This window comes from Scardinius erythrophthalmus (genome assembly GCF_964197995.2).
Source record: "Scardinius erythrophthalmus genome assembly, chromosome: 5".
Lineage (NCBI taxonomy): Eukaryota > Metazoa > Chordata > Actinopteri > Cypriniformes > Leuciscidae > Scardinius > Scardinius erythrophthalmus.
This window is the reverse complement of record NC_138225.1, coordinates 4454080-4480974: the sequence shown is the minus strand read 5'-3', so window position 1 is coordinate 4480974 and position 26895 is coordinate 4454080. Positions and strand designations below refer to the sequence as shown.

The 26895-nt window shown below is 39.8% G+C and overlaps 1 protein-coding gene and 1 long non-coding RNA gene across 3 annotated transcripts; one reads left to right on the top strand and one right to left on the bottom strand.

The window, feature by feature from the left end:
* Positions 1-684: 684 nt before the first annotated feature.
* LOC308690644 (cytosolic phospholipase A2 gamma-like) lies at positions 685-23196 on the bottom strand. Its single transcript, XM_081365245.1, has 15 exons — positions 22595-23196; positions 21926-21951; positions 21588-21696; positions 21328-21470; positions 21023-21224; positions 20254-20335; positions 18276-18416; positions 11675-11740; positions 11547-11588; positions 11321-11440; positions 3644-3793; positions 2586-2663; positions 2342-2496; positions 1810-1975; positions 685-1728 (listed from the first exon to the last, which is right to left on the bottom strand). Exons 2-15 carry the CDS (start codon positions 21949-21951, stop codon positions 1577-1579), a joined length of 1632 nt encoding a protein of 543 aa, XP_081221371.1. The 5' UTR covers positions 22595-23196; the 3' UTR covers positions 685-1576.
* On the top strand, positions 14510-26895 carry LOC308690650. 2 transcript variants are annotated; one of them, XR_014030174.1, is made up of 4 exons: positions 14510-14866; positions 20454-20710; positions 21319-21445; positions 24922-26895. It is a non-coding gene; the product is annotated as an uncharacterized lncRNA (long non-coding RNA). The 2 variants fall into 2 exon arrangements; XR_014030175.1 differs by lacking the exon at positions 14510-14866 and having other exon boundaries at positions 20212-20710.

Below are 26895 nucleotides of genomic sequence, written 5' to 3'. Positions count from 1 at the left end.
CGGGAGCTCGCGTCGCGTTTGGAGCTGATAGCTGTCTCTTAGCAATCCCGAACTGCTTCATATCACAGTCATGATAAAAGCATCGATGTATTCAGTCATCCATAAACATTATTAGATCGGCCGGCTTGACGTTGACGACAAGAACCATAATTCTTAGCATGTGTTGCGTCATCAAACTACGCCTTTGTTATTGTAAGACGTTAGCGACCCCTAGTGGCGAAAAATTCCATACTGTACGTTTAAATTATGGATGAAAATAACAGCGTCTCGACAACATGGCGACAAACACACTCTACAAACGCAACTCTTCCTCTTCTCCGTGGGAGCCAACAAGACCACGCCCCCTTTTTTGTGTATTCCTGTGGGCGAGGTTAGTCAAAAAACTGTTCTAGTGATGTCATTAAAGAAGGAAGTCCAAACAAGCCGTTCGATGTAGGCTTTGAAAGGGGACTTCTATTAAATAAAATATCTCGCTTGGCATTGAACTTTGAGCTTTATAATTTTACAGGTATTAATTATGCTCTAACAGCAACATTACACACTAACTAAAGTTTGAAAAATGGGATCACGAAGAACAGGACCTTTAATGATTTGCAAGGAAAACATGTTGAATGACTGCTGATTTATGCAGTTATACCTTCTTTTCTTTGTTTTCTAATTTCACAGAAAGAATTACACATAACTCTGTAAAAATGCAGACAATTTTCTTTTAAAAAACATAAAATTGATTTAAAACCAAAATACAAGCAATTACCTGTAAATTGAATAGTGGACTTTAAAGTATAGCAAATATATGTATAATAACAGGCATTTCACTGTATAATGACAAAACGGTAAAATTCTGTAAAAAAAAAAAAAAAAAAAATTGACCATTACCTGTAAAATTAAACTTTTTTTAACAGTGCAGTAAATAACTGTAAACAGCCATTATAGTACTGAACTCTGTTTAGGTCTATGTCAGACATTTCTAATTGACCACCCATTTCAAATGCGTCTAAAATCATTAAGTGATAAAGGGTTATTAATTTATAGTAGCTAATGTATTTTAGTATGACTGGAGCTCTGGATTGACCAATCAGCATCCAGGACCACAACTATCAGTTTAGTCATAATGAGCATTTGTGCTGTTTGCTATATGGTACAAACAGGACAAAACCTTATTTTTCAAGAGCACTTTATTAATTAATTGGAACAGAAACAATAACTGACAAGAATACTATATTTGTCAAAGTAGTTAATACAATATTTTGCTGATTTTCTTATTAATGATCAGCTGTTAATAAAGGTCAATCATGAAGAAACAGATTGAAACATGCAGAAACATTTTTAACATTAAACAGAAATGAAGCACAAACTTTACCAACCTCTGATTATCTTATAATGGCACACAAATCACATTTCGCAGAAAAAGTAATAATATCTATCACTTTTAAGTTATTTTAAAGAGAGAAAAATAAATGGAACGCAATTTATTATTAAATCATCTATGTAGTTCAGTTTAATCTGTATTTAGATTGTTACAAGTTGTGTATTAAGTAGCACAGTGTTAAATTTAGTCATGTTAGCGACAGGGTCTTTATTTCCCAATGATCGCACGAATCTCTTCCACCAGTTTTGCTTGATTATTTGTGATGTTTTTTCCAGCGACCTCCATTAGATCAGTGATCATCTCAGCGCTGTAAGCACCTTGAAACGTGCCATATTTGTTCCTCCAGGCCTCAATATCTTCTAAAGAAACATTGACACACTTAAATCAGAACACAGTTGATATTTCAGTTTTATTCAGGATAATGTAAGATCATAACTTGCCTCCACAGTTGACCACATTAAAGAGAGGGATGTGAATCACGGTTGGAACTTTTATGCCTTTGAACACATAGAAGTCCTTCGGTTTCTCTGAGTCTCCATTGGGAATGATGACCTCAGGGAAAGGGATGTCTCGTTCCTTGCACATCTTGGCAGCTTCTGTCACTGTCTGCAGTGGAAAAGCATTGCAAATCACTTTTTTAAAAGTGGAAGTACTTCCAGTCAGCCAAGAAACCGACACTCAGATGAATGGGAATGCTAACGGATAGCTCTCTCCGGGTATTCGATTTTCTTTATATATAGGCTACCACATAAAGATGGTGAAATTAAAACATATTTAAATGGTTTTCTTTCTTGTTTTTTCCCCCCAGTCAAAATGATACAAAGCATTTCTTTTGTGAAGAAAGTCATACGGGTTTGGAACATGAGGGTGAGAGAATGATTGAATTTACATTTCTAGGAGAACTATTCCTTTAAATTAGCTGATATGAGAGGATGTGTGCATTATTATATTAGAGAGAAGTATATATAATACCGTGAAAGGATCACCATCACTGAAATCCAGGGAAATGATGAGGTTAATGTTTCTCTCTTTTCTCAGCACTGAGAAGTAGGGTGAGTTGAGCAACAGTCCAGCATCTTCATAGTCTCTCATCTCACTTTCCAGTAGAGGGATGGGCACTGCTTTAGCTGACAGTATTTTAGGGAGAGATCACAGCGAGACATTAGTTTTGTATTATTCACATTGAATTGCCAGTAATCAGCAAGTCTCTTCTCACCTGTCATGTTGTGGAGAAAGTCATATTTCCTGCCCCAAATCCACTGAGCCATGCATCTACAAATGCTGTAGCAAAGATCTGTACAACAAATACATTTTTTTAAATAAGGTTTCTTCAGTGGTTCTTTGGTTCCTTAAATGGTTCTTAGGAAAGTCTTTGAGACTTTCTTGACTTGACTATAAGGTTCTTTGGAGATTCAAGAAGTTCTTGATGATTCGCCTTCTTCAGATCAGAGTTTTGTTTTTGTTTTAGCTTTAAAGAACTAGTACATAGATGGTTTTGTAAAGAAAATAAAAAGTTCTTGGAAATTCAAAAGATTTGTTTATAGCAATGGTTTTCAAGACAGTGATATCGCAAAATGTGTGAATGTTGGTGCGTTTGTGCCATTCCAGAAATAGGAAAAATATTTTAAAAATATCAAAAAGCATCACTGTATTTACATATTTCAGACATGACACACAACAAGTGTTTCGCATATCAACCCTAGGCGACTCCTCGTGGACTGAACACAAAACAAATGTACAGCGTGACCCGTATAGTCCGATTCATGAACAAATCACTCAAATTAACTATGAGCTGGTTCTTTTATTGAATTATTCAGACTCACGTTTTGAATCAGTCTGATAATCATTTTACTGATAAACATGTAAAGCACCAAGAAAGAAAATATGTATTCTCTCTTTACCTGTATTCCTCACACACTTGTTTTTATAGCTTGCCACAACAATCCTTATATGCTAATGCAATGAAACTAATAAGTAACCCTCGCTCTATCTAATAATATGGCAAGGAAAATAAAAATGTTAACCAAAAGAGAACAAATGCAGGTTTTTTCTTCACAACGTGTTTAGCAGTTCTCAAGATAAATTATATAGAATTACCACTCTAGGGTTCTAGTATGAGAAAGTTTAGGCATTTGGCATTAAATCACACTGGCTCAAACTGGAAGCTCAGTTAAGGCTATTTAAAAGATGAAAATGTTTTGTTGGGGAAAGTGGCTTATTCATCAATCTGGCTTGAAAATCAAAAGTGAAGTACATTGTATCAGTTCAACCTACCTAACGGCCAGAAACTGAACCGAATATTCTTGTTCAAATTGTTGCATACATCCGTGGTGAAAAGCTCCATATACTGTTTTGCAGCTTCCTTATCAGTGATATCCAGTTTCCCCACTGGAAAAATCAGCTGATGTTTGTCTGCAGCGAGGTCTGTAAAAAGAGGAGAACATAACTGAGTTATTCTTATCTGACAACATATAATTCTAGTTTTCCAGATTAATCAGCTTCATCTCATGTTTGTTGGCAGCATCTTGAGCTTACTGATGTAATATAGTGTGTGTGCATATAAAAAACACACATACTTGCATTTGAATTATCATCAGTAAACTCACTGAAAGAGATTCTGGAGTCTGGAGAGTGAATTTCCTCAACTCAATGTCTTTACACAGTTCTGATCAACTGTCTGCAGGGGTTCGAATGAGAGCATGTGAGCGGAGTGGAGCGGTGAGAATCTCCGCTCATCGCTCACGGAACTGTTCACCCCTCCGCTCCCCCGCTCAAAGCTACATCAGGCCGCTCCGCTTATTATCGCTCAGCGCTCAACGAGGTTTGCTTCGCGCTCCACTCAAATCGCCCCCCGCTCGCTCCAAAAAAGGAAAAAAATCTACATGTATATCACTTTTAGCTTAGACCACAGCCTTACCTCATAAAGAACTAATGAGTAACAACAACATTTTTCAAATAGAAATGTTTTATTTCAAATTACAGGCCTATGTAAGAAGGAATATAGCCTACACAAAAAGTCCTGTAAAATTAAACGAATAAATGGGCCTAATAATCTAAATAAAAATTATATAAACAAAAATATGATACATTTTTTAAAAGTAAATTAACTATAAGGCCAGAATTTTGATAAGTGAACTTTTGCGCAACGCGAACGATTACAATTTAAATTGGCTTCCATACACACAAACTGCTGTAAAATTAAACAAATAAATGGGCCTAATAATATAAATATTATTATGGACGACACAAATTCGGCTAAATAAAACGAACCATTAGGTCTACTTGAATGAAAAAACGAATTTGTTTGAATATTACGCTATATTTAATTTACACTTTGTTACAAGTTACCGAATACAATTTGCTAACCTTTTGTTTTCTTCCCAGCGTGTTCGCGTATAGCTCACGTTTATGTTTTCGAGAGATGTGTCTTTTGAGATTCCAAAATGAATCTTTTTTGCTGACTGAAACGATGTCTCCACATTCGTTTTCTTGTACCACATTATCATTGTTAGTTAGTTATATTAATAGTGTGTACACCTGACCTGTATGACTTCTCATTTTCCTTTTTGAAGTAGCCTACTTTTTGAACTCCATTACTGAGCCGAGTTTTGACTGAAAATAGTCTGCTGTTGATGACTGTGCAAGACAGATGGATCCTGGTTTAGGTTTGACTGAGCATGCTTCAGACTCGTAGTGTGAGCGGAGCGAAATTGGAGCGGGAAATAAGGCGACGCTCCGTCCTTTTAAAAATGCCGCTCTGCGCTCTGTCCAAGATCCGCCCGCTCCCGCTCCCCGCTCGCTCCCGCTCCACTCCGCTAACATGCTCTGGTTCGAATCAACACAAATTTTTATTTATTGCACAAATTAAAACCTCAGACACAGGGCTGATATTTTTGCATGTTCATCCATCCATCCATCCATCTTCCTCCGCTTATCCGGGGCCGGGTCGCGGGGGCAGCAGTCTAAGCAGAGATGCCCAGACTTCCCTCTCCCCGGACACTTCCTCCAGCTCTTCCGGGGGGACACCGAGGCGTTCCCAGGCCAGCCGGGAGACATAGTCTCTCCAGCGTGACCTAGGTCTTCCCCGGGGTCTCCTCCCAGTGGGACGCGCCCGGAACACCTTCCCGGGAAGGCATCCAGGAGGCATCCGAAACAGATGCCCGAGCCACCTCAGCTGACCCCTCTCGATGTGGAGGAGCAGCGGCTCTACTCTGAGCTCCTCCCGAGTGACCGAGCTTCTCACCCTATCTCTAAGGGATCGCCCAGCCACCCTGCGGAGAAAGCACATTTCGGCCGCCTGTATCCGGGATCTTGTCCTTTCGGTCATGACCCAAAGCTCATGACCATAGGTGAGAGTAGGAACGTAGATTGACCGGTAAATCGAGAGCTTCGCCTTGCGGCTCAGCTCTTTCTTCACCACGACAGACCGGTACATCGACCGCATTACTGCAGAAGCTGCACCGATCCGTCTGTCAATCTCCCGTTCCAACCTTCCCTCACTCGTGAACAAAACCCCAAGATACTTAAACTCCTCCACTTGAGGCAGGAACTCTCCACCAACCTGAAGTGAGCAAGCCACCCTTTTCCGACTGAAGACCATGGCCTCGGATTTGGAGGTGCTGATTCTCATCCCAGCCGCTTCACACTCAGCTGCAAACCGTCCCAGTGCATGCTGAAGGTCCTGATTTGATGAGGCCAACACGACAACATCATCCGCAAAGAGCAGAGATGAAATCGTGTTGTCACCAAACCTGACACCCTCCGGCCCCTGGCTGCGCCTAGAAATTCTGTCCATAAAAATTATGAACAGAACCGGCGACAAAGGGCAGCCCTGCCGGAGTCCAACATGCACCGGGAAGAAGTCTGACTTACTGCCGGCAATGCGAACCAAGCTCATGCTTCGGTCGTACAGGGACCGGACAGCCCTTAGCAAAGGACCCCGGACCCCATACTCCCGGAGCACCCTCCACAGGCCGCCGCGAGGGACACAGTCGAATGCCTTCTCCAATATGGCGTTATTTTTTAGTCAAATGTTATGAGCCTGTAAGACATGCTCAAGAGCACATTATGTTATTTCACACGCGCAAAAATGAACCTTCAGCTGGCATGATAAAAGTACTCGCGCACAAATTCAACAACCGAGAGGTGTACAGGTAGCTGCGAGCGAGCGCCTGGCATACTCTCATAGGTTAACTCTGCTTGTACAGTGGAATCCTGCTCGCGCGCAGCGGGCTTCTGCTCGCGGAGTGCTGTTTTGCTCGCGCAGTGGATTTCTGCTCGCTCAGCTGATTTCTGCTCGCTCGAGTCTACATGACTTTTGACAATTTGGGGGCGGAAACCAAGGAGGGCACTGACCCTCTTATGATTGGTCACTTTCACCATGGAAAATCTTGGGAAATCCTAACCCCGCCCACCTTCTGATGCAGCGCGCGTCACTCTCTGCTACTCCGGTTATCTCTTTATATATTTTAGGCAACGAAATATGTGATAAAACACCATACTAACTATTTTCGTTTTCATTTAAAGAAATCTTAAACATGATAGCCACACAAATGTGGTTCAGGCAACGCGTATTGATTATATTCACTGCACATAACGTTTGCCTATTTATATAAAAAAAATATATATATATATAAAACACAAACCTGACTCTTTTCGTTTTAAATATAATATAAAAACATTAAACATTTTAATATGGCCCAGGCAATATGTGCATTTGTACTAAACAACAGATTTTGCAGTAAACTTACAGTTTTTAAAATTTTTAAAAACAATTATTACAATTTAAAATGACAAAACTCAACCCAGTCTCTCTTTGTTAAATTTCAGTTTTATCAATATTAGCCATTATAAAAGTATAAGTAAAAGGTACAAGAAGCTATACAAATAAAGCAAACAATTCAGTCAAACATAAAAAGTCAGCGCTCGATCTAGTCTAACCATACAACGGTAAAGTTAAATAGCTTATAAAGTTATGAAACTTCCCCTCAGCCAAAACGATTGGCCAGGGAATAAATTATAGATTCACGAGACCAAAAATCGCCCGTTAGATACACAAGACGAATTATATCTCCTGTTTAACCACTACAGAGACGCCAGAGAAAGCGGCGAACGTCAGAACGACTATAGCCGAGGAAAGGCTGTTCCAGGCGGGGTATATGAGCGCCGAGCGCCCGGTCATCGTTGTATGGTTAGACTAGAGCGCTGACTTTGTATGTTTGACTGAATTGTTTGCTTTATTTGTATAGCTTCTTATATCTACTTATACTTTTATAATGGCTAATATTGATAAAACTGAAATTTAACAAAGAGAGACTGGGTTGAGTTTTGTCATTTTAAATTGTAATAATTGTTTTAAAAAATTTTAAAAACTGTAAGTTTACTGCAAAATCTGTTGTTTAGTACAAATGCACATATTGCCTGGGCCATATTAAAATGTTTAATGTTTTTATATTATATTTAAAACGAAAAGAGTCAGGTTTGTGTTTTATATATATATATATATATTTTTTTTTTTTTTATAAATAGGCAAACGTTATGTGCAGTGAATACGCGTTGTCTGAACCACATTTGTGTGGCTATCATGTTTAAGATTTCTTTAAATGAAAACGAAAATAGTTAGTATGGTGTTTTATCACATATTTCGTTGCCTAAAATATACACATATATAAAGAGATAACCGGAGTAGCAGAGAGTGACGCGTGCTGCGTCAGAAGGTGGGCGGGGTTAGGATTTCCCAAGATTTTCCATGGTGAAAGTGACCAATCATAAGAGGGTCAGTGCCCTCCTTGGTTTCCGCCCCCAAATTGTCAAAAGTCATGTAGACTCGAGCGAGCAGAAATCAGCTGAGCGAGCAGAAATCCACTGCGCGAGCAAAACAGCACTCCGCGAGCAGAAGCCCGCTGCGCGCGAGCAGGATTCCACTGTACAAGCAGAGTTAACCTATGAGAGTATGCCAGGCGCTCGCTCGCAGCTACCTGTACACCTCTCGGTTGTTGAATTTGTGCGCGAGTACTTTTATCATGCCAGCTGAAGGTTCATTTTTGCGCGTGTGAAATAACATAATGTGCTCGTGAGCATGTCTTACACGCTCATAACATTTGACTAAAAAATAACGCCATACTCCAAATCCACAAAGCACATGTGGACTGGTTGGGCAAACTCCAATGAACCCTCCAGCACCCTGTAGAGGGTATAGAGCTGGTCCAGTGTTCCACGGCCCGGACGAAAACCACACTGTTCCTCCTGAATCCGAGGTTCTACTATCGGCCGTATTCTCCTCTCCAGTACCCTGGCATAGACTTTCCCAGGGAGGCTGAGAAGTGTGATCCCCCTATAGTTGGAACACACCCTCCGGTCCCCCTTCTTAAAAAGAGGGACCACCACCCCGGTCTGCCATCCCAGAGGCACTGTCCCCGACCGCCACGCGATGCTGCAGAGACGTGTCAGCCAAGACAGCCCCACAACATCCAGAGACTTGAGGTACTCAGGGCGGATCTCATCCACCCCCGGTGCCTTGCCACCGAGGAGTTTCTTGACTACCTCGGTGACTTCAGCCCGGGTGATGGACGAGTCCACCTCTGAGCCCTCAGCCTCTGCTTCCTCAATGGAAGACGTGACGGCGGGATTGAGGAGATCCTCGAAGTATTCCTTCCACCGTCCAACGACATCCCCAGTTGAGGTCAACAGCTCCCCACCTCTACTGTAAACAGCGTTGGTAGGGCACTGCTTCCCTCTCCTGAGGCGCCGGACGGTTTGCCAGAATCTCTTCGAGGCCAGCCGATAGTCTTTCTCCATGGCCTCACCGAACTCCTCCCAGGCCCGAGTTTTTGCCTCCACAACTACCCGGGCTGCAGTTCGCTTGGCCTGCCGGTACCCGTCAGCTGCCTCAGGAGTCCCGCAAGCCAACCAGGCCCGATAGGACTCCTTCTTCAGCTTGACGGCATCCCTTACTTCCGGTGTCCACCACCGGGTTCGGGGATTGCCGCCTCGACAGGCACCAGAGACCTTACGGCCACAGCTCCGAGCGGCCGCTTCGACAATGGAGGTGGAGAACATGGTCCACTCGGACTCAATATCTCCAGCCTCCCTCGGGATCTGGTCGAAGCTCTGCCGGAGGTGGGAGTTGAAGATCTCTCTGACAGGAGACTCGGCCAAACGTTCCCAGCAGACCCTCACAGCACGCTTGGGTCTGCCGAGTCTGTCCAGCTTCCTCCCCCGCCATCGGATCCAACTCACCACCAGGTGGTGATCAGTTGACAGCTCCGCCCCTCTCTTTACCCGAGTGTCCAAGACATACGGCCGCAGGTCAGATGAAACGACCACAAAGTCGATCATCGACCTACGGCCTAGGGTGTCCTGGTGCCACGTGTACTGATGGACACCCTTATGCTTGAACATGGTGTTCGTTATGGACAAACTGTAACTAGCACAGAAGTCCAATAACTGAACACCACTCGGGTTCAGATCAGGGGGGCCGTTCCTCCCAATCACGCCCCTCCAGGTGTCACTTTCGTTGCCCACGTGGGCATTGAAGTCCCCCAGTAGAACGACGGGAGTCCCCAGTTGGAGCACTTTCCAGCACCCCTCCCAGAGACCCCAAGAAGGCCGGGTACTCTGCACTGCCGTTTGGCCCGTAGGCACACACGACAGTGAGAGACCTATCCCCGACCCGTAGGCGCAGGGAAACGACCCTCTCGTTCACCGGGGTGAACTCCAACACATGGCGGCTGAGCTGGGGGGCTATAAGCAAACCCACACCAGCCCGCCGCCTCTCACCATGGGCAACTCCAGAGTAGTGAAGAGTCCATCCTCTCTCGAGGAGTGAGGTTCCAGAGCCCAAGCCGTGCGTAGAGGTGATCCCAACTATCTCTAGTCGGAACCTCTCAACCTCACGCACAATCTCAGGCTCCTTCCCCGCCAGCGAGGTGACGTTCCACGTCCCTAGAGCTAGCTTCCGTGTCCAGGGATCAGGTTGCCGAGGTCCCTGCCTTCGACTGCCGCCCGATCCTCTCAGCACCGGCCCCTTACGGTCCCTCCTGCAGGTGGTGAGCCCACGGGAAGGCGGCCCCACGTCGCTCCTTCGGGCTGAGCCCGGCCGGACCCCGTGGAGGGAAGCCCGGCCACCAGGCGCTCGCATACGAGCCCCAACCCCAGGCCTGGCTCCAGGGTGGGGCCCCGGCTGCGCCATACCGGGCGACGTCACGGTCCTCGATATAATTTTTCTCATAAAGGGCTTTTGAACCGCTCTTAGTCTGACCCGTCACCTAGGATCTGTTTGCCTTGGGAGACCCTACCAGGGGCATATAGTCCTGGACAACATAGCTCCTAGGGTCATTCGGGTACTCAAACCCTTCCACCACGTTAAGGTGGCAGTTCAAGGAGGGGTTTTTGCATGTTGCCATTTCAATTTTCGCTGTTGAATTGTTAGTTTTTCATAATATTTTTAAAATTTTGCTGAAAAGCCATTAAATATCTGTCTCATAATAATATCTACAATTCATTTTAAACATATAGGGTCTATTTGAATTGAAATAGTCTTTAAAAAAATTATTATTCTTAAATAAGTGTCAATAAACAGCAGGTTCCTGTTGTGACTTACCTACTGCAGATTACATATTTCATTTGACATGAACTGGCTGTGAGGGACATACTGTCCAGTCAATGGGTTGTATTGTTGTGCACTTTGTGTCAATCATTCAGCCGACAAAACAAGAGGACAAAAACTCTTGAAAACATGCACTGTGGATATTAGACGTGATCTGACACTGACAGTATAACCCACTGAACAGATTGTACGTCTGTCCCCCATTTTCATTTTCATTGGCATCAGTATTAAATATATTTGTTGGGCAATAACAGTGGAAATGTTCAATAACCTTTCTTTGTTTGTTTGTGTCTCCTCAAAAAATTAAACCCTTATATATAAATTCTAGCTTTAAAAAGGTCTACCTTTCACTGTTGTTCTGATGCATTCCTCAAGAGCAGAAGGATCTTTGCCATCCAAAACACAGAGATTCATGTCCACAAGTTTCAAGAGCACCTGTAAACACTTGTGGGAGTCTGGATCTTCTGAAGAAAACACACAGTGAACAAACATGAAAACACTGAAAAATGTTTCATCAAATATTTTACCACATTACTTATCAATAAATAAATGCAACAATAAATGTTTTACCTTTCCCCATTTCCTCAAGGGATGTTAAATGATTAAATAAATCTAAAGAAAAAAACAGAGTTCATATGACAATGATTTGACTGTCAGTTTTAGGCAGAACTGATTCTTCAGAACAAATGCAGCAGCACCTTTTATCTTTTGCCAGATGAATTTCAGATTCTCGTCTCCATCAGCTAAAGCGCTGCCACACAGAGCTGCAGAAAACACACAATATCAGCAACAAACAGAAAGATTAAAATAAATAGAACAAAAGCCTATCTTTTTTTATATATATATAAAATATGTATATACAGTATATATAACAGTTTGCTGTGATCAGATTAGGTAAGGTGGAGTAAGAAATCTAATTTCTAAATACTTATTGAATAATTATGCTTGACTTTTCATCTAAACATTTGTGACATTTATTTCATCTGAAGAGTTTTGAGGTTAAAGGATAATTTTGTATTATTATTATTTATTTTTTCATTGGATAGGCCTGTCTGTAACGATGTATGCAGGGAAGCTGAAAACAGAAGACTCAAGTTCTCACAAAACACTAATAAGTTTAATTCTTACACAAAATACAAGCAAACAGGAAGTGTTAACACATCTAAATATAACAGAGACAAAGAGTGAAGGCAAGGGTGATGCTTAAATAACAAACTGAAACCAGCTAATAAAATGACACACAGCTCAAACCAATAAACTAATAATGACGGTAACCATGGAAACTGAACAAAGGAACAGGTGAAACTCAGACATGAACAAAACAGGGAAACATGACACTATCATTGATCTGGGAATTGATTTAATGTTGGACATTAAAGGTTTGTAGCGACTGAGACAAATCAGACACAATTATTTGCCATATGCACACACAAATCTTTAAAAACTTCCATCCGAGAGCAGGGTCCCAACCCCCCAGGCGGGGCGAAAGGGGCCTGGTTGCCATGGCCGCGATCAGATAAGATGTTTTATGAATCTCAGGAATGCTAACAAGTAACTAACTCTGCCACAGATATCAGAACAAACTCTCCTGCATTCATTTATTGATGAACTGACTGACATGAAATGAACAGGCATTCCAGAACATTTTGAGAATGATTTACTGTTGTGTGTTTTGTCTTTTAATAATTCTGTTGATACTATGATCTCTTTGATACTATGTAGTTATTACAGGACCAACTGTCTATGTAACCCCACTTATACCATGTTTGGTCAAGATAAATTGGTACTTTGAAGATCGAAATGATTGTGTACATGATATGCCAATAGCTGTGCAACACATTAGAATTACTAAGAATCTTCCTTAGTAGTGTCATTAAACACCAATCCAGCATGCCAGTCCGAGTGAGCACGCTTAAGACAAAGGCTTGTAAATCCTGGTGACAGAAGAAACTCCCGCCAGACAGTCAGTAACGTGCGGTGAAATCTTGTCATGGGTAGGCTGTGACCTATCAATGTGGCATATATGTTCATATATTCATTCAGCAACCCAAGTTCAATATCAGGCATCATCACATCGCTGCCTGCATACAGCAAAGTCAGTCATATGTGAGGCTAATGCAGAATCAAATCTAATAATCAAATTAATGGACACATCTATCTTATGACTTATACAACAAACAAATGTTTTGTGCGGGACACAGTAAGAGAGGGAGGCGGCGCGGTGTCAGCGAACCGACAACCAGCCTAGTCACTCCTTCACAGACAGCCACACAAACACACTATTGGTCTGGTGACGGCGCACCAGGATTTGAATAGGCTACAGTCAGAAAACATTGTGTCAGCAGTACAGCCTTAAAGTACAAAAACAGCTTATTCGCTCCTACAAACTGCGCTACGCGCACACACCGACACGCAGTTGTCATGGTGAAACATACAATCATTTGGTAACTTATCTCTGAAAAGCCCTGAATGTGCTCTGTACAGGACATGTAATGTCTCAGAGAAATCGCTAAAACATAATGTCCTATACAGAGGACAAAACACTATAGCAGGTAGTCAGGAGTTTTACTAATCACAACTAGGTAAGCAAGATGATACGCACCTTTGTAATAACAACAGTGTTTTCACAACTCGGCGGTTTGTAGGCTTCCAAGTCATAAACCCAGCCATTTGTGAACTGAACGTGGGCTTCCATAGATTTATAATTACGAAACTGAGCCTCGGAATAAGCACTCACACCACAGACTAAATAAACAAAAATATCTGGAAATGTCAGAGGAGGTAAATCGTCGGGGTCTCGAGTATATTCTCTTGCAGGCACCTCATACGGATCCATATTTCCGATCAATGACATCTTTTCCATGTACCGTTTTCTTGCGTCAGGTAGAAGTTTGTCTCTGTATAGTACATTTCGTTCTTTTAATCGACTTTTCAACATTGTTTCGTGTAGTAAGTGATTGTTTTAAATCTCGCCCGATGTGGCCTCACAAAATGGCGGCGCACTCTTGTTTACGTCCCAGAATGCACTGCGCAGTGACGTCGGTTGCCAAGCCCGAGAGCGAGTGGGTCACGTGACATGAAGCAAGCTCGGTCTCTGCCTCAATGTTGATCATTCAAGACAGCATGAGAACTGACTATGCATGCGCAAACCTACGTAAACTACGTTATATGGACCAAAGAGGCACTGCTAACCTCTGCCTCAATGGCCATGGCTTTGAATTTCCTGCATGAAACAATGGTTTTAGGAGCAAACAATGGCAAAATTAGTATATTATGTGTGTATTCCTGAACATTTTTGTTACAAAAATGTATATTTGGAATAAAATAAATGCAATTAATAATGTGGTGAATTAATAAAGTTCTTGGAATTAATAAATGTAATGTCAACATTTCCTTTGGTGAGGCACTGCCTACCCTGCCTACCCTGACTGCACGTCCCTGCAGACAGTCCACCATTCTCATTGGTACAGCAAACCCAGAGAGGGGTGGCCATTCTCAGGCTTTATTAGAGACTGACCACAGTGACCGCCCTCTCTTCTCAACGCTTCTCATCCGACAACAAGGCAGCTTCTGCTGTTACTGGGGGAGGGGCTGGACCCCTTCCCCCCCCCACTTGGGCCCAGCTCCCTGGGCCCAAACAGGCCTGAGCAATGCCTGCCATGCTTTCATACTCCAAAAAGGGAGTTAGACTTTTCTTCAGTCTAGAAAACAACTGCAACTTTACCATCACTGACTCAACGATCCACCCCTGGTCTTCAAGCCAGGACAGCAGGCTTGGACTCACAACAGCCATGTGCTTGAAGCCACCATGCTTTTCTTCAAGGCCATAGACCCATCAACGAATCCAATCTTCATCCACTTCAAGAATTTTCCACGATTGCAACTGCCATGCAAGTATTCTTTGATGAGATTGCTATGAAATAAGCTGATGGTTCTTTCATTTCTTTCCATACTGAAATAGATCGTATTCCATAGTTCTATTTCCTGTTTCCGGTTCCACATAACTCACCCCTTTACCTATGCATGTATGTATGGATGTATGAATGTATTTATGTTTGTTTAGTGTTAGTTATGTTTGTGATTTAGTTAATAAAACTTGTGCACAATTATGAATTTGGTTTCTGATCCTCTGTTTGCATACAAAGTCCCTTTTACGATTTTGATCTTGCTACATGCTAATTGCTGTACATAAGGAATAATTATTTTTCAGTGACCATGAACAATACATTTTCCTTAGAATAAATGAATAATCAAAGAGTTCATTGGAACTGATCAATTGATTGTAATATTAATTTGGCTTACCTCAAAGTTAATCTAATTAACTGACCCAAATATTAATAATTAATCATAATTGGTAATTATGGATTATTATTAAAATTTCCCATTTGAGCTAATATTATTACAGGTTTTTATGTCAGTTTGTTAATTGGGGACACTTAACGCATTTAAGCCCAGTTCACATTATTTCTCAAGTGCAGGCAAGATAGGGCAGAGAATGTCTGGAGCAATTTCACTGTTCTATGTTCTATCTGTTTGTAACCACATGCATAAATATAATAAAATGATGCGTGGAACAGAAACTGTTAGCAGTCTCAGTGGGTTTGATTCATCCATTGATAGTTTTTGTTAAGGTAACACAAAACACAAAAACAAAATGGGTGCACTATTACTAATATGAATCAATGCATCATCAATGCATGCATATTAGTGCACCTACTCCTAGTGGGCCTCCTCGTGTTACCCATGTTAATTATATGATGCAATGACCAGTTCAACACTGCTGCAGTTCATATTTAAACAGTTTCCTCTGCATAATATTCATTATTCGGGCCAATAAAACTGATTATTTGTCAGTTTTTTGAAAGTATGAGTGAGTTTAAATTGTATATCGATATATTGTTTATCTGAGCACTGCTGTAATTGATAAAATTACTGCATTTTTTGACATTTTAACACATTAGTTGTCCTCTCAGTAATCTAGCCAGTAATGGTATTTATGTAGCACTTTATAGTTAATGTTTATCTTTAGATAATAGATAGTTAGACTATAATTGCAGTTAGATAATGTGAGCAACACTTCAACAGCAACCATAACCAGATGCTAGACTCAGGACTCCGGACTGATCAGGGCCGGGTTTCCCGATAACAATGTATCTTAGCTCTTAAAGGAGAACTCCGGTCAATTTTAACATTGAGCTCATTTTTTTGTACATTTGGAGTGCTGTCAATACAGAGAACAACGACAAAAATCGGTGTTGCCTACACAGATTGCCGAGTTCACGCGCATAGGTTTAGTTACCTATGATCACGCGCGTGAACTCGGCAATCGACTACTTTGGACTTCACCCGAAAACAGGATGTAAACAAAGGTATTTGCGCTGGCTTAAATAACATCATTTTTATACATTTCTTTCACATCTACTGCAGTCAGATCCACTCGTGTTCACTCAGAAGGAATCACTCACATTTTCTGTGCACTTGTAATGACACATCAAGGATGTTAAGAGGCTAAAAGCAGGTTTAGTACTTGCCCTATTGAAGTCAACAGGGTGCAAATTTTAAAAATAGAATAACTTGGTGTAGGCAACACCGATTTTTGTCGTTGTTCTCTGTATTGACAGCACTCCAAATGTACAAAAAAATGAGCTCAATGTTAAAATTGACCGGAGTTCTCCTTTAAGAGCGCTTTCTGCGTGCAAAGTTACGAACGCTCGCAGCAATTCCACGAGCGTTTCCCAAAAATGCACTTAACATGAACGCGCGAGAACGCGCTCTACGTGCTACTTAAGAATCGCTGTCCATTCGCGAAGTGCTTAAACATAACCTTATATGGAATCGTATTCTGAACGTTTAACCTAATAATTGTCATCTGTTGTGGATTAGCAATCAAGACAAGTCTATATAAAGCACCTACAGGCGGAGGCACTGACAAAATGGCTGAAAAAAAAAAAAAAAAAAAACACGAAAAGATACCTTTCAAAAAGATGAAATTAATGTCCTTTTAGAGGAGATAGAGCGAAACAAAGATGCAATTTTTAGCAGATTTAAAGTATTACTTTTATTTATTTTTTGTTCATTCATTTAATTTTGATTAAAATTATTAGATTAAATTATTTCAATTTTTTTGTTTTGTTTTCTGACCTTTTTAATTATTTAATTTATACATTAATTTAACCAACAACAAAAAAGGAATAAAGTGTACAATAAAGTATGATCAAAACCTTATATTATAATCACATTGCATTTGAATAAAGTTAAAGGTGTAATCTGCCGGTTGTCCTGCAGGTGTCCTCATAAATCTGTCTTCTTACGATGAACTTGAGGATGTACGATTACTCCAGAGCACTCGTAGATCTACGAAGATTTTCAAGTGCTACTTAAGCTACGATGCTTTTGGGAAACAGACCGTAATATTAAGATCAGTCGTACGATCGTTTTTACGATCAACTTAGTCTTACCATGCTTTTGGGAAACGCAGCCCAGCCCGGTTCTGTCTTTACTGTTAGTGTTTTGTGGTTGTGTGCTTCTCTTTGTTATGTTTACCATGTGCTCTTTTGTTTGTAATGTCTTTACCCCACCTCCTCGTTTCCTTTTCATTAGTTAATTTGCCTCACCAGTTATCTCTTATTACCCTCTTAATTTGTTGCCCTATTTATTTCCCTTGTGTGTGCTGAAACAAATTCCCAAATTTGGCAAGGACACCACCTCTGCTTTATGTCCCTATTTTGGACTCTTAACCCTATTTTGGACATTTAAATGAACACCTCTCTGAGACCTGGCGCCACCCCACAACAGGTAACAAATATTATTTAGTGTAAGATCTTTGGTGTAAGAGGCTATTCTGTTAGCTATTTAATTGGTCTAACATTATCTGACTTTGATGTAGTATTTTACATGAATGACATACATTTAAAGAAATAAATCATTAAAAGTATCACATGTATTTTAGATATTCTACAAAAATCAGATGATAGGGATAGGTTTACCCCAGGTGGCTTCTTGCCCTATAGGTAGGATGTTAGTTTCCCCTATTAGTGAGGCAATATGGTCCTGTTTTGAGATGTTCAATTTTGAGCAATTACTAAATTAGCATATGTTTTCATTTTTTCCCCCCCTAATAATATATTGGACATGAGAAAACTCCTCTCTAAATACTCAATGTGCATTTGAAATTGATGTCTAAACAATTTTTGAACATTTCTACTCATAATGTTATTGTTTTGACTATAGGAAATTAGCAACTACTACAGACCTGATCACCAGCTGATCACAGAAACTATTGATCTATTAGTTTGTTACCTTGCAGGTAGAGCATGTCAATTTCAGGCTGCTTCTTGATCATGGAGCCTTCTTTAAACGAACTCCCAAAGCTGGAGACTCCCACAAACGCTCCAATGAGAGAATAACCTGCTTCATGTGGAGTGAACTCGAACCAGGGGTCTGCAGACAGAAACACATCCATATAACAGCTGACACAAGCACATTTACTGTCTGTCTCTTTCTTTCACACAAACACACAGACCTCCTTCCTTTAACCCCCTGAGGTCGGCTATCGCGCCGGCGCGATAGGCTCGTTTTTTTTCGTATGAGTGCAAAAAAAAAATTACAAAAAAATATTAATTTTTATCTTATATGCTTGTGTTATACATCAATCGATCCTGTTTAGTGTGTATTTTTTTTGTGTATGCTCATAATAAAAACAAAGTGTTGTGCTTTTCGCCAAATAAAGAAAAATAAACATGATGCGAGTTCTGCCTACTCTCCGTCAGTGAAGTCAATTCTGAAACGCAAATGAACTGTAACTCAGCGAATACTCAGTCAAACAGGCATACAGTCACACAGGCATGAAGCTTGAATTATCTTCTTTCAAATGAAGTAATTTTTATAAAAAACAAATATTCACAGTTTATATAATATGTATGTAAAGAGAGAGATGTCAGTCGTTCTCATCTCAGCTAATTAAGTTTTAATGTGACTCCGCCTACGGAGACCGCGCTATTCAAACGCAAATGTGAGGCGATCCATACAAACCTGTGAAACGCCCACATCCGCTGGATAAGGCCGGTGAAACACTGGATGCGTGGCGTAAGCGTCTCAGCTGCGTGGCGTGTCCGTTTTTATTTCGGCTCCCATCCATGTTAACAGTTTAGAGTTTGCATACTGCCTGTGTGAGACGCGCGTCTCAGGCGCGGCACGAGCCGCGTGGAAAACGCGTGCATTCTAGAAATAGAACCGACGCCTATTTTTCACGCGACACGCAAGCGTCTTGGAAGCGTTTCCATGCAAAATTGAATAGGAAAATCTGTTTATTTGTCATTTTGACACGAATACATATTAATAAATGTCCTTTTGATGTTTAAAAGTGTCTAGGTTTTGACATAAATGCAAATATAAATGTAATTTTACAAAATATGATCGATTTTCAAATACTGCTGTATTGAATGAACAGCTTTTAGCAAACTTTATTGCTATACTGAGATGAGGAATATATACTGTATGTGTTTTGTCAAAAATAAAGTCATCAACTAACTAATGAATCCTTTACTTTGAAATACGTATGATAAAATGTATACTTTAGTTTTGAAAGACGTTGACTAGTTTTGAAAAGATTATAAAGTATGTATGTGCATGCATATATATATGTGTGTGTGTATGAAGAGTTCAGATGCAAAAGCCTCTAAATGCCATCTGAAATTTTCTCCTAGAATGATCATTTTTATGAAGCTTGTATATTTAAGTTAGCTATCGGGTGACACGTCACCTGAATGAATGGCTCATTAAGTATGCAGGGACGTAGTCTCACCAGGTGTGAACTACTACATATGCATGATGCTGTTGGAGCGTTTACGCCCCATCCGCATATTGGCTTTCCAAACTAAAAGTGTTTCACAAAACTAAAATCAATGTATCGTTTTTTTGTGGATGATTAGGCAGGATGATTTTCATATCATTTTGAAGAAAAAACACTAGGCGATGAAATCCATTAGTCAAAAGTCTTATTGCCACATATTTAGTATGTGTTTTGTGGCCTTATTTCAGAAACTTTAGTTTTTAGTTTTTTCAATAACCACGCATAAACATTATTCTCTCAAAAATGCAGACATGTACATTCTTGTTGCTCACATATTATGGTAGCCCTGTTTGTGCTAAATAGTGTATAATTTTTTTTGCCATTAATATGTTTATAAGCAACTGAAAAAAGCACAAATGTCAGGGCATGTCAGAACATCTCAAGGACCCCAAAAACACCCCAGACCCCAGAGGGTTAACTGTTTGCCTTGCTTGTCGATCACTGTGTAGATGGGAAATGGGTCTTTACTCTGCTGGTTCCAATACTTTGTGAATGGTTGTTCATCTATCTATAGAGAACGTTATTGTAGTGGAGACATAGACAATTAGAACATTATTAAGAAAAGTATGTATAGTAAAGGCTTTCACTGTAAAAAGGAAAAAAAAATGTCATTTTGGGTTCCTCAGATTGCCTCACTGGTGGAAGCCTCTGAAGAGGAACATCTCTGAAGAACTTGTCCATATGTTCCTGCAAGAGCTCTAAAAATGGTCAACAGTTCCTCCAGTGACCTCATCATAAAGAAAAGGCTTTGAGACACTTGAAATATACTGAGGTTCCTTGAGTTCACAACAGGATATTGGGGGTTCTGTCTGAAACAAAATGGTACTATGGACTTTCCAAAAAGAGAACATGTTTGAGTAAATTTCATCACAATTTCATTCAGGTATTCTTTTACAGTTCTCTTACTTATTTGTTTAGTGACCTATAAGTGCACAATCTAAAATCTATATTCTAATATTATAAAATTAGATTATAGATCCCATATTTAGATTTTTTGCATGTATGTTTCCTATACCAGAGGATGGCAGGTAGATTTGTAGTACTGTAATCTAAACAATGTTACAATATTGTTGCTATTAAATACTTATATTACAATCTATTAAAATATTCAACACACAACTTGTTTACCTGAATGTGACCACCTCATAAATAAATCACGTAAGTCATGAAAGCTGTGTTATGAATAGTAACAGACCTCTTTCACAAATGTCGTGACGACCATCGTTGCCCAGAAGTCAGTCAAGCTGAAGAAGTCTTTCTCATAGTAATATTTCTTCAGTTTGGCAAATGCATCTCCCCAGCTGACTCCAGGACCGCTGAGTCTCTGGATGATCTTGTCTTTCACAGCCTCTAGTTTGGTGGACCAGTCTGGTTCCTGATATAAGGAGGCCATACACCTTCAGAAGAACAACATACTGCTGTCATTTTTGACATTCACCACATCTCTGTGTGTGTGCGTGCGTGCGTGTATCTGTGTTTGTTCTTTCTCAGGGTTCATACCAGGTAGATCCAGAGACTCCACTCAGATAAAGGACACAGTCCAGAAGACCTACTTTCTGGAGTTGAACCAGGGATCCCAGCAAACCCACCATGGCTCTTTCTCCTCCTCCAGAACCAAGTAATGCAATGTTTGGCACTTTATCCTAAACGCACAGAGTTTAATTTTGCAAACATTTGATATTAAGCAGCTACAAAACCATTTAGTAGGTTATTTCAAGAAGGTATAGCCAGGCAGATATATAAAGTATAAGATGTTTTACCTCACTGCAGTGTATGGCAAGTTTCTGCAGGCTTTGTTGAACAGTGTTTCTCCTTCTGACTCTAAACATCTCCTCATTCTTATTCAGAGAGTGTTCGATTCTCACCTCACTGTTGCAGCGATCACACAGACAGACCATGAAAATCATCACACACTGCTATTCAATATATTTGGATTTCATATATTCTTGATTTGCATACAATTTAGTCTAATATTCATTTTGAACAGTTATTCTCAGAATGATCAATTTTGTCATAGACTTTAAATTTATAAGTACTGTAGCAATATATGTAATGAAGTGCACTGCTTCATCATAGGAATCTGAGCAGGATTACATACCTTTCCTGGAGTTTGGATGAACTCATCTATAAAACAGTAGAGTTAATCAGTTAATCAAAATAGCAAATCAGTAACTTCAAAAAAAAAAAAAAAAATCACAGGCGAAAAAACAGTAAATGTGAAAAAACTCCAACATTACACGTCAAGCTCAAGTGAATACAAACCTGGACTAAACCTGGACTAATGGGCAAAAGTTTTTTTAAAAAACGACGTTAAGCTAAATATAAGTGTTTCACCTTAAAAGTTAAAAGCTGCTAAACAAGTGAATCTTTTAATTGCTGTCATTGAAATATAAACATATTAAATAGTTTAGTTTCTTTTAACAATAATTAAGGTGACTTTTAAATAATAATATTATTATAAATAATATTAAATGGCCATAATACAGCTATTGCCACTTAAACTCCTCCATTTGAAAAATTATTTGAATGGTACATATGGTGATGTATGGAAATGTGAAATAATCCTGATTTTTCACCCTCATACTGATCTTGTATTTATGCACATTTGTTAGTGTGCAGATCATTATGTTATTTAATTTAAAAAGGCTGCATGGATTAATTTAATCTACTGCTGTCACATTCCAATTATAATGACATTAAGCCTTTTAATTGCCCCACTATTGCTGAAAAGACATCAGCTAAATAAAGTTTTAAATGATATACTCACTATTCTTGTATAGTCTTATAAACCCTGAGAATTCACCAGCAACACAGCAGCCGTTTTCTCTCTGACAAGGCAGAAGATGGCCTTTTATAGGGCTCTGAAACTAAACTACATTATGGGTGGAGATGGTGGCCATACATTAGTACACACACACAAACACACACATAAGACATAGGAAAAGTTTGACATTACTTCCTTGTAATTTGTAATTAACCTTGTGTTTACTGCATCTCACTTCACATTTGATATACATATAGCAAACTTGCAGTAGAACACGTTGTAAATTGTTGCACAACATTTAACATTCAAGTCGTCACCTTTATTTATATAGTGCTTTATACAATACAGATCAAAGCAGCTTTATAATGATAACAGTAAAAATGATTTGATGCAAACAGTTCATTTCAGCTGTACAGCAGCTCTAAAAGAAAAGTGTCCTTTTTCAGCTGAAGTCAGTTAATCATCAATTCAAAAAAAGTTAATTTCATCTATAAAGCAGTTCTGCAGAAAAACAGTGATGTCATCATCCAGCTCAGTTCAGTTCCCATCCAATTGTGTCAGTGCAATCACATCAATAATATTGTTGAATATTATACATTCCTTTTCCAGATAAAAAAAAAAAAAAAAAAAGATTACATTTTTAAAACTATGATAATCTGAACAAAGAGTGAAATAAACATGCCATAATAGTCAATAAATAATATCTTTTAATGGACAACTGGATATCACTGTTCGCTGCTCGCCAAATCTTTAGAATCCATATGTTTGTGAGGAACAGATCCAGATTCAGCTGTTTATCTTCATCTCCATTATCAGCAGCGACCGTAAACGTCAAATCCCACACTCGTTACAATGAATTCAAATTCCAAAAATGAATTTACTACATGTTTTACTGCAGTGATATCAATCGCTCATTGGCTCTCGCCTGCTTCGTCACAGCCGTGTTTCAGTCAATATTTGAAATTGGGAAATGTGCGCCATTCACGGAGTGAAGTCGGATTATGGAGAGTTTTATGGATTAACTACTTAAATTTCGCTCTGTACCTCATACAAAATTATCATACTGCCAAAGAGGACAAACACATAATTTTTATATTACTTTTTGTACCGCTTTTTACATTTTTGCAAGAATTCAATTATTGTGGTTATTACACTTGTCTGTCTGTTAGGTTTTTCTTCATAACTGCACGTAGTTTAAAGAAATGGTTATGGGTAGGTTTAAAGGTAGGATTTGTATTACTAATGATGACAATCTGGAGACCTGTTCGAGACTATAGCCGTCAGCAGCTACTGCCCGTATTATACAAAACTGTCTGATTTCATTCAGTGCAAGTCATTAGAATATAATGTAAATGCCCTGGCTATTGTAATCTATTGTGCTGTAGCTGTTTTGAGTTTAGTGTTAAAACTGAATGATATCAACATTGAACATTATTATTAAACTAATTAGAATATTAATTCCATGTAGGGATACATGCAGTAGTCCCACCAAGCATTTGTAATTTACTTTTTTTTTTAAAGAAACTGTGTTTTCTTTAGTTGGTAGATCTTATTGAGTTCAAGCAACAACAAAAAAGTGTGGGCTGGTTTAAATGTATCTCACACAGTTTATTTTTGCATAAAATAGAAAGTGCTGATGTGGATGTTTTTAAGGAACAAGATTTCATAAATGTTTATCATTTATGAAATCATGTTCCTTAAAAAACATGCACTTTCACATAATTTTGAGGAACTGATATCCAGATGATTCAGGGTTCTAGGTAATTCTGTTACTGAGACGCACATAGAAGTGCTAAAAAAACAACAACTTGTTTGCATGTACATAGTCTAGGTTATGCGCTTTGTTGATTTGCCAACATGTACAACTACTATCTATTATTTAGCTAAAGATTACCAGTAAATTAAAAATGTGTCCCATTTAATTGATCCAGTGCATATGTTTCAAATTCAGTTCCTGGAGGCCACAGTCCTGTAGTTTAGTTTAGTTTAAACCCTAATTAAACACACTTGATCAAGCTAATCAAGTCCTTCAGGATTATTTATTTTAAAACTAAATGTGTGCGTGTTAGAAAAAAACTCTGCAGGATTGTGGCCCTCCAGGAGCTGAGCAGGGCAGCCTGTGGCATAGGTGCCTGGTTGGGTGCAAAATGGAAGGGGGGGCGCCGCACAAAAGACAGGTCCGGTTCTACAGCGGTGCTAGGTGGTGCTAAGCACCCTCAAACGAAAGCAAAAGCACCCTCAGGTTAATATAATAATGCTACTGGCAGAAAAAGGAGGGGTATGTGTGATGTTTGGAATTGACTGTTGCACCTTTATTCCAAATAATACAGCCTCTGATGGAGCTTTTACTAGGGCCATGAAGAAGCTGAAGGACCTGAGACAAGAGATCACTGAAAATGCGGGGAGAAACAGACACATTGGATACTGGTTTGACTCTATATTTGGGTCCTGGAATGAATGGTTCATTAAGGTGGGAATAATAATAGCTGTGGCTGTTGTTATTTTTCTTTTGTGTTTTGTGTTTTCTTTTGTTGTTCTGTTGTGTTGTGCCTTTTCTCAGATCCATGCTAGCCAACGCAGCTGCCAAGCAGATGACCAATGTGTCAGTAAAACGATCGGGAGTTGATATTGGAGGCACCAACTCAGAAATGCATCCACTTGGCCCAGGCATGGATGAGCTGGATGACTTTTTGTAAGGGTCTGGATGGAAAAATAAGGAAAAGGGTACCTAATTACTTTTAATACATGTATGACTCTGTTTTTGGTAAGAGAGGGAGATAGCCCCACTGTGTATTTTATTTTGGGCTAAAAATAGACAGAATAATTAGAATGTGGGTAGAGTAGGGAGTTAGTTAGAGGGATTTTTGTATTTCTTTATTCTTTTTATAAGGGCCCTTTTCCTGAAAATATTTTACTCATATAATCTTCCTGGATATTATGCCTATATAATCCTATTGAGAATATTTTTTGCATATAATCACATTAACTGTCACAAATATGAATATGTGAATGAGAGGGGACGCTAGAAGGTTTAAAGCAGGTCATTGCCCGTGGTACGAGGTAATGCAACCAGACATAAAGGGAAAAGATAAGAATGTTTTTATTACTAATAATCACTTTATTCACTTTTTACTTTTATATTTTGAATATATCCTGTAACAAGTTAGAAGTTTGGAAATTACATGCATTGAACCATTGGAACATGTATATAGTTATAGTGCAAAAGAGGAATTATTTGCAAGCGCGGTTGTTGACTGTTGAAGAAACATGAGCTGACTCAACTGGTGGTTTAAAAACCCGCTGTCAGCTCCAACACCAGATAGCGCCCTAGGCGAGACTAGGGCACCTCTGGCAACGATGGAGCAACCCAGATAGCACTCCAGGCCACCGGAAGCGCCTGCGCAGTTCCTCTGGCACCGATGGACAGATATTAAAGCTCCAAGTTAATACAACAAGATGAGTTGAATGTATTTAAAGTTTGATTGAAAGCTTGATGTTTGAAGTAACACATCCCTTAAAATGATGGTCTGACAGGAAGGTGAGATCTTTTACTCCGCTCTAGCCAAGCGGGGGCGGAGATGTTTGGTCTCATTCTTCCTCCAGGGTGTACCTTGGTGATGAGGTCAATTTGGTAAAAGATGGATGGTCTATATTGACCATATAGAATAGGTTAAGAAAGAAGAGTGACCTAGTCATGAAGATACATTCTGGGAAAATAGTTGAAGGTGGGACTAGAATTAGTCCCAAAGGGGGGATGTGTTGGAGAATTTTATACATGAGTCTATGTTGGAGAATTATATCTGTCTCATACATGAGTCCAAATGCATGATACAAACATTGAAGGAACTAGGCCTAGGATAAGGGAGGCCTACAACTAAGGGAGAAAGAGAAAACAAAGAATGATGGGAAACACAGGACATGTCAAAAGTGCATGTGAGGATAAGAGTCGTGCGAGGACAAGACAGAAAAACTGGGAAAAAGGTTGAATGAGGATAGGGATGGAAAAGTACCCAAAAACCATATGCAAAGTCATTGTCAGAAAAGCACATGCGCCAGTATGGCCACCAATAGCAATTGGACATTAATGCAGGTGTTTCTAATCGTGGCGAAGTGACGAGGAGGAGCAAAAAGAAAAAGATAACTATATGAACGCTAATTGGACACTAAGTGAGGTAATTGGACACCAAGTGGTGAGAAAAAAGGTATAAAACATGAGTGCAGACCATTGTAAGATCAGATGTCTGGATGGCCAGCCGGCTTCTCACTTTATTGTTTGTCAATAAAGTTATTTCTCCTGAGACCTG

Excerpts from the sequence above, each read along its gene's own strand:
- LOC308690644 (XM_081365245.1), bottom strand. The coding sequence starts at position 21,951 with ATGAGTTCATCCAAACTCCAGGAAAG. Across the intron at positions 21,697-21,925 it reads TCATCCAAACTCCAGGAAAG|TGAGGTGAGAATCGAACACT; the intron begins GTATGTAATCCT and ends TCGCTGCAACAG. Across the intron at positions 2,664-3,643 it reads GTTCAGTTTCTGGCCGTTAG|ATCTTTGCTACAGCATTTGT; the intron begins GTAGGTTGAACT and ends TTTGTTGTACAG.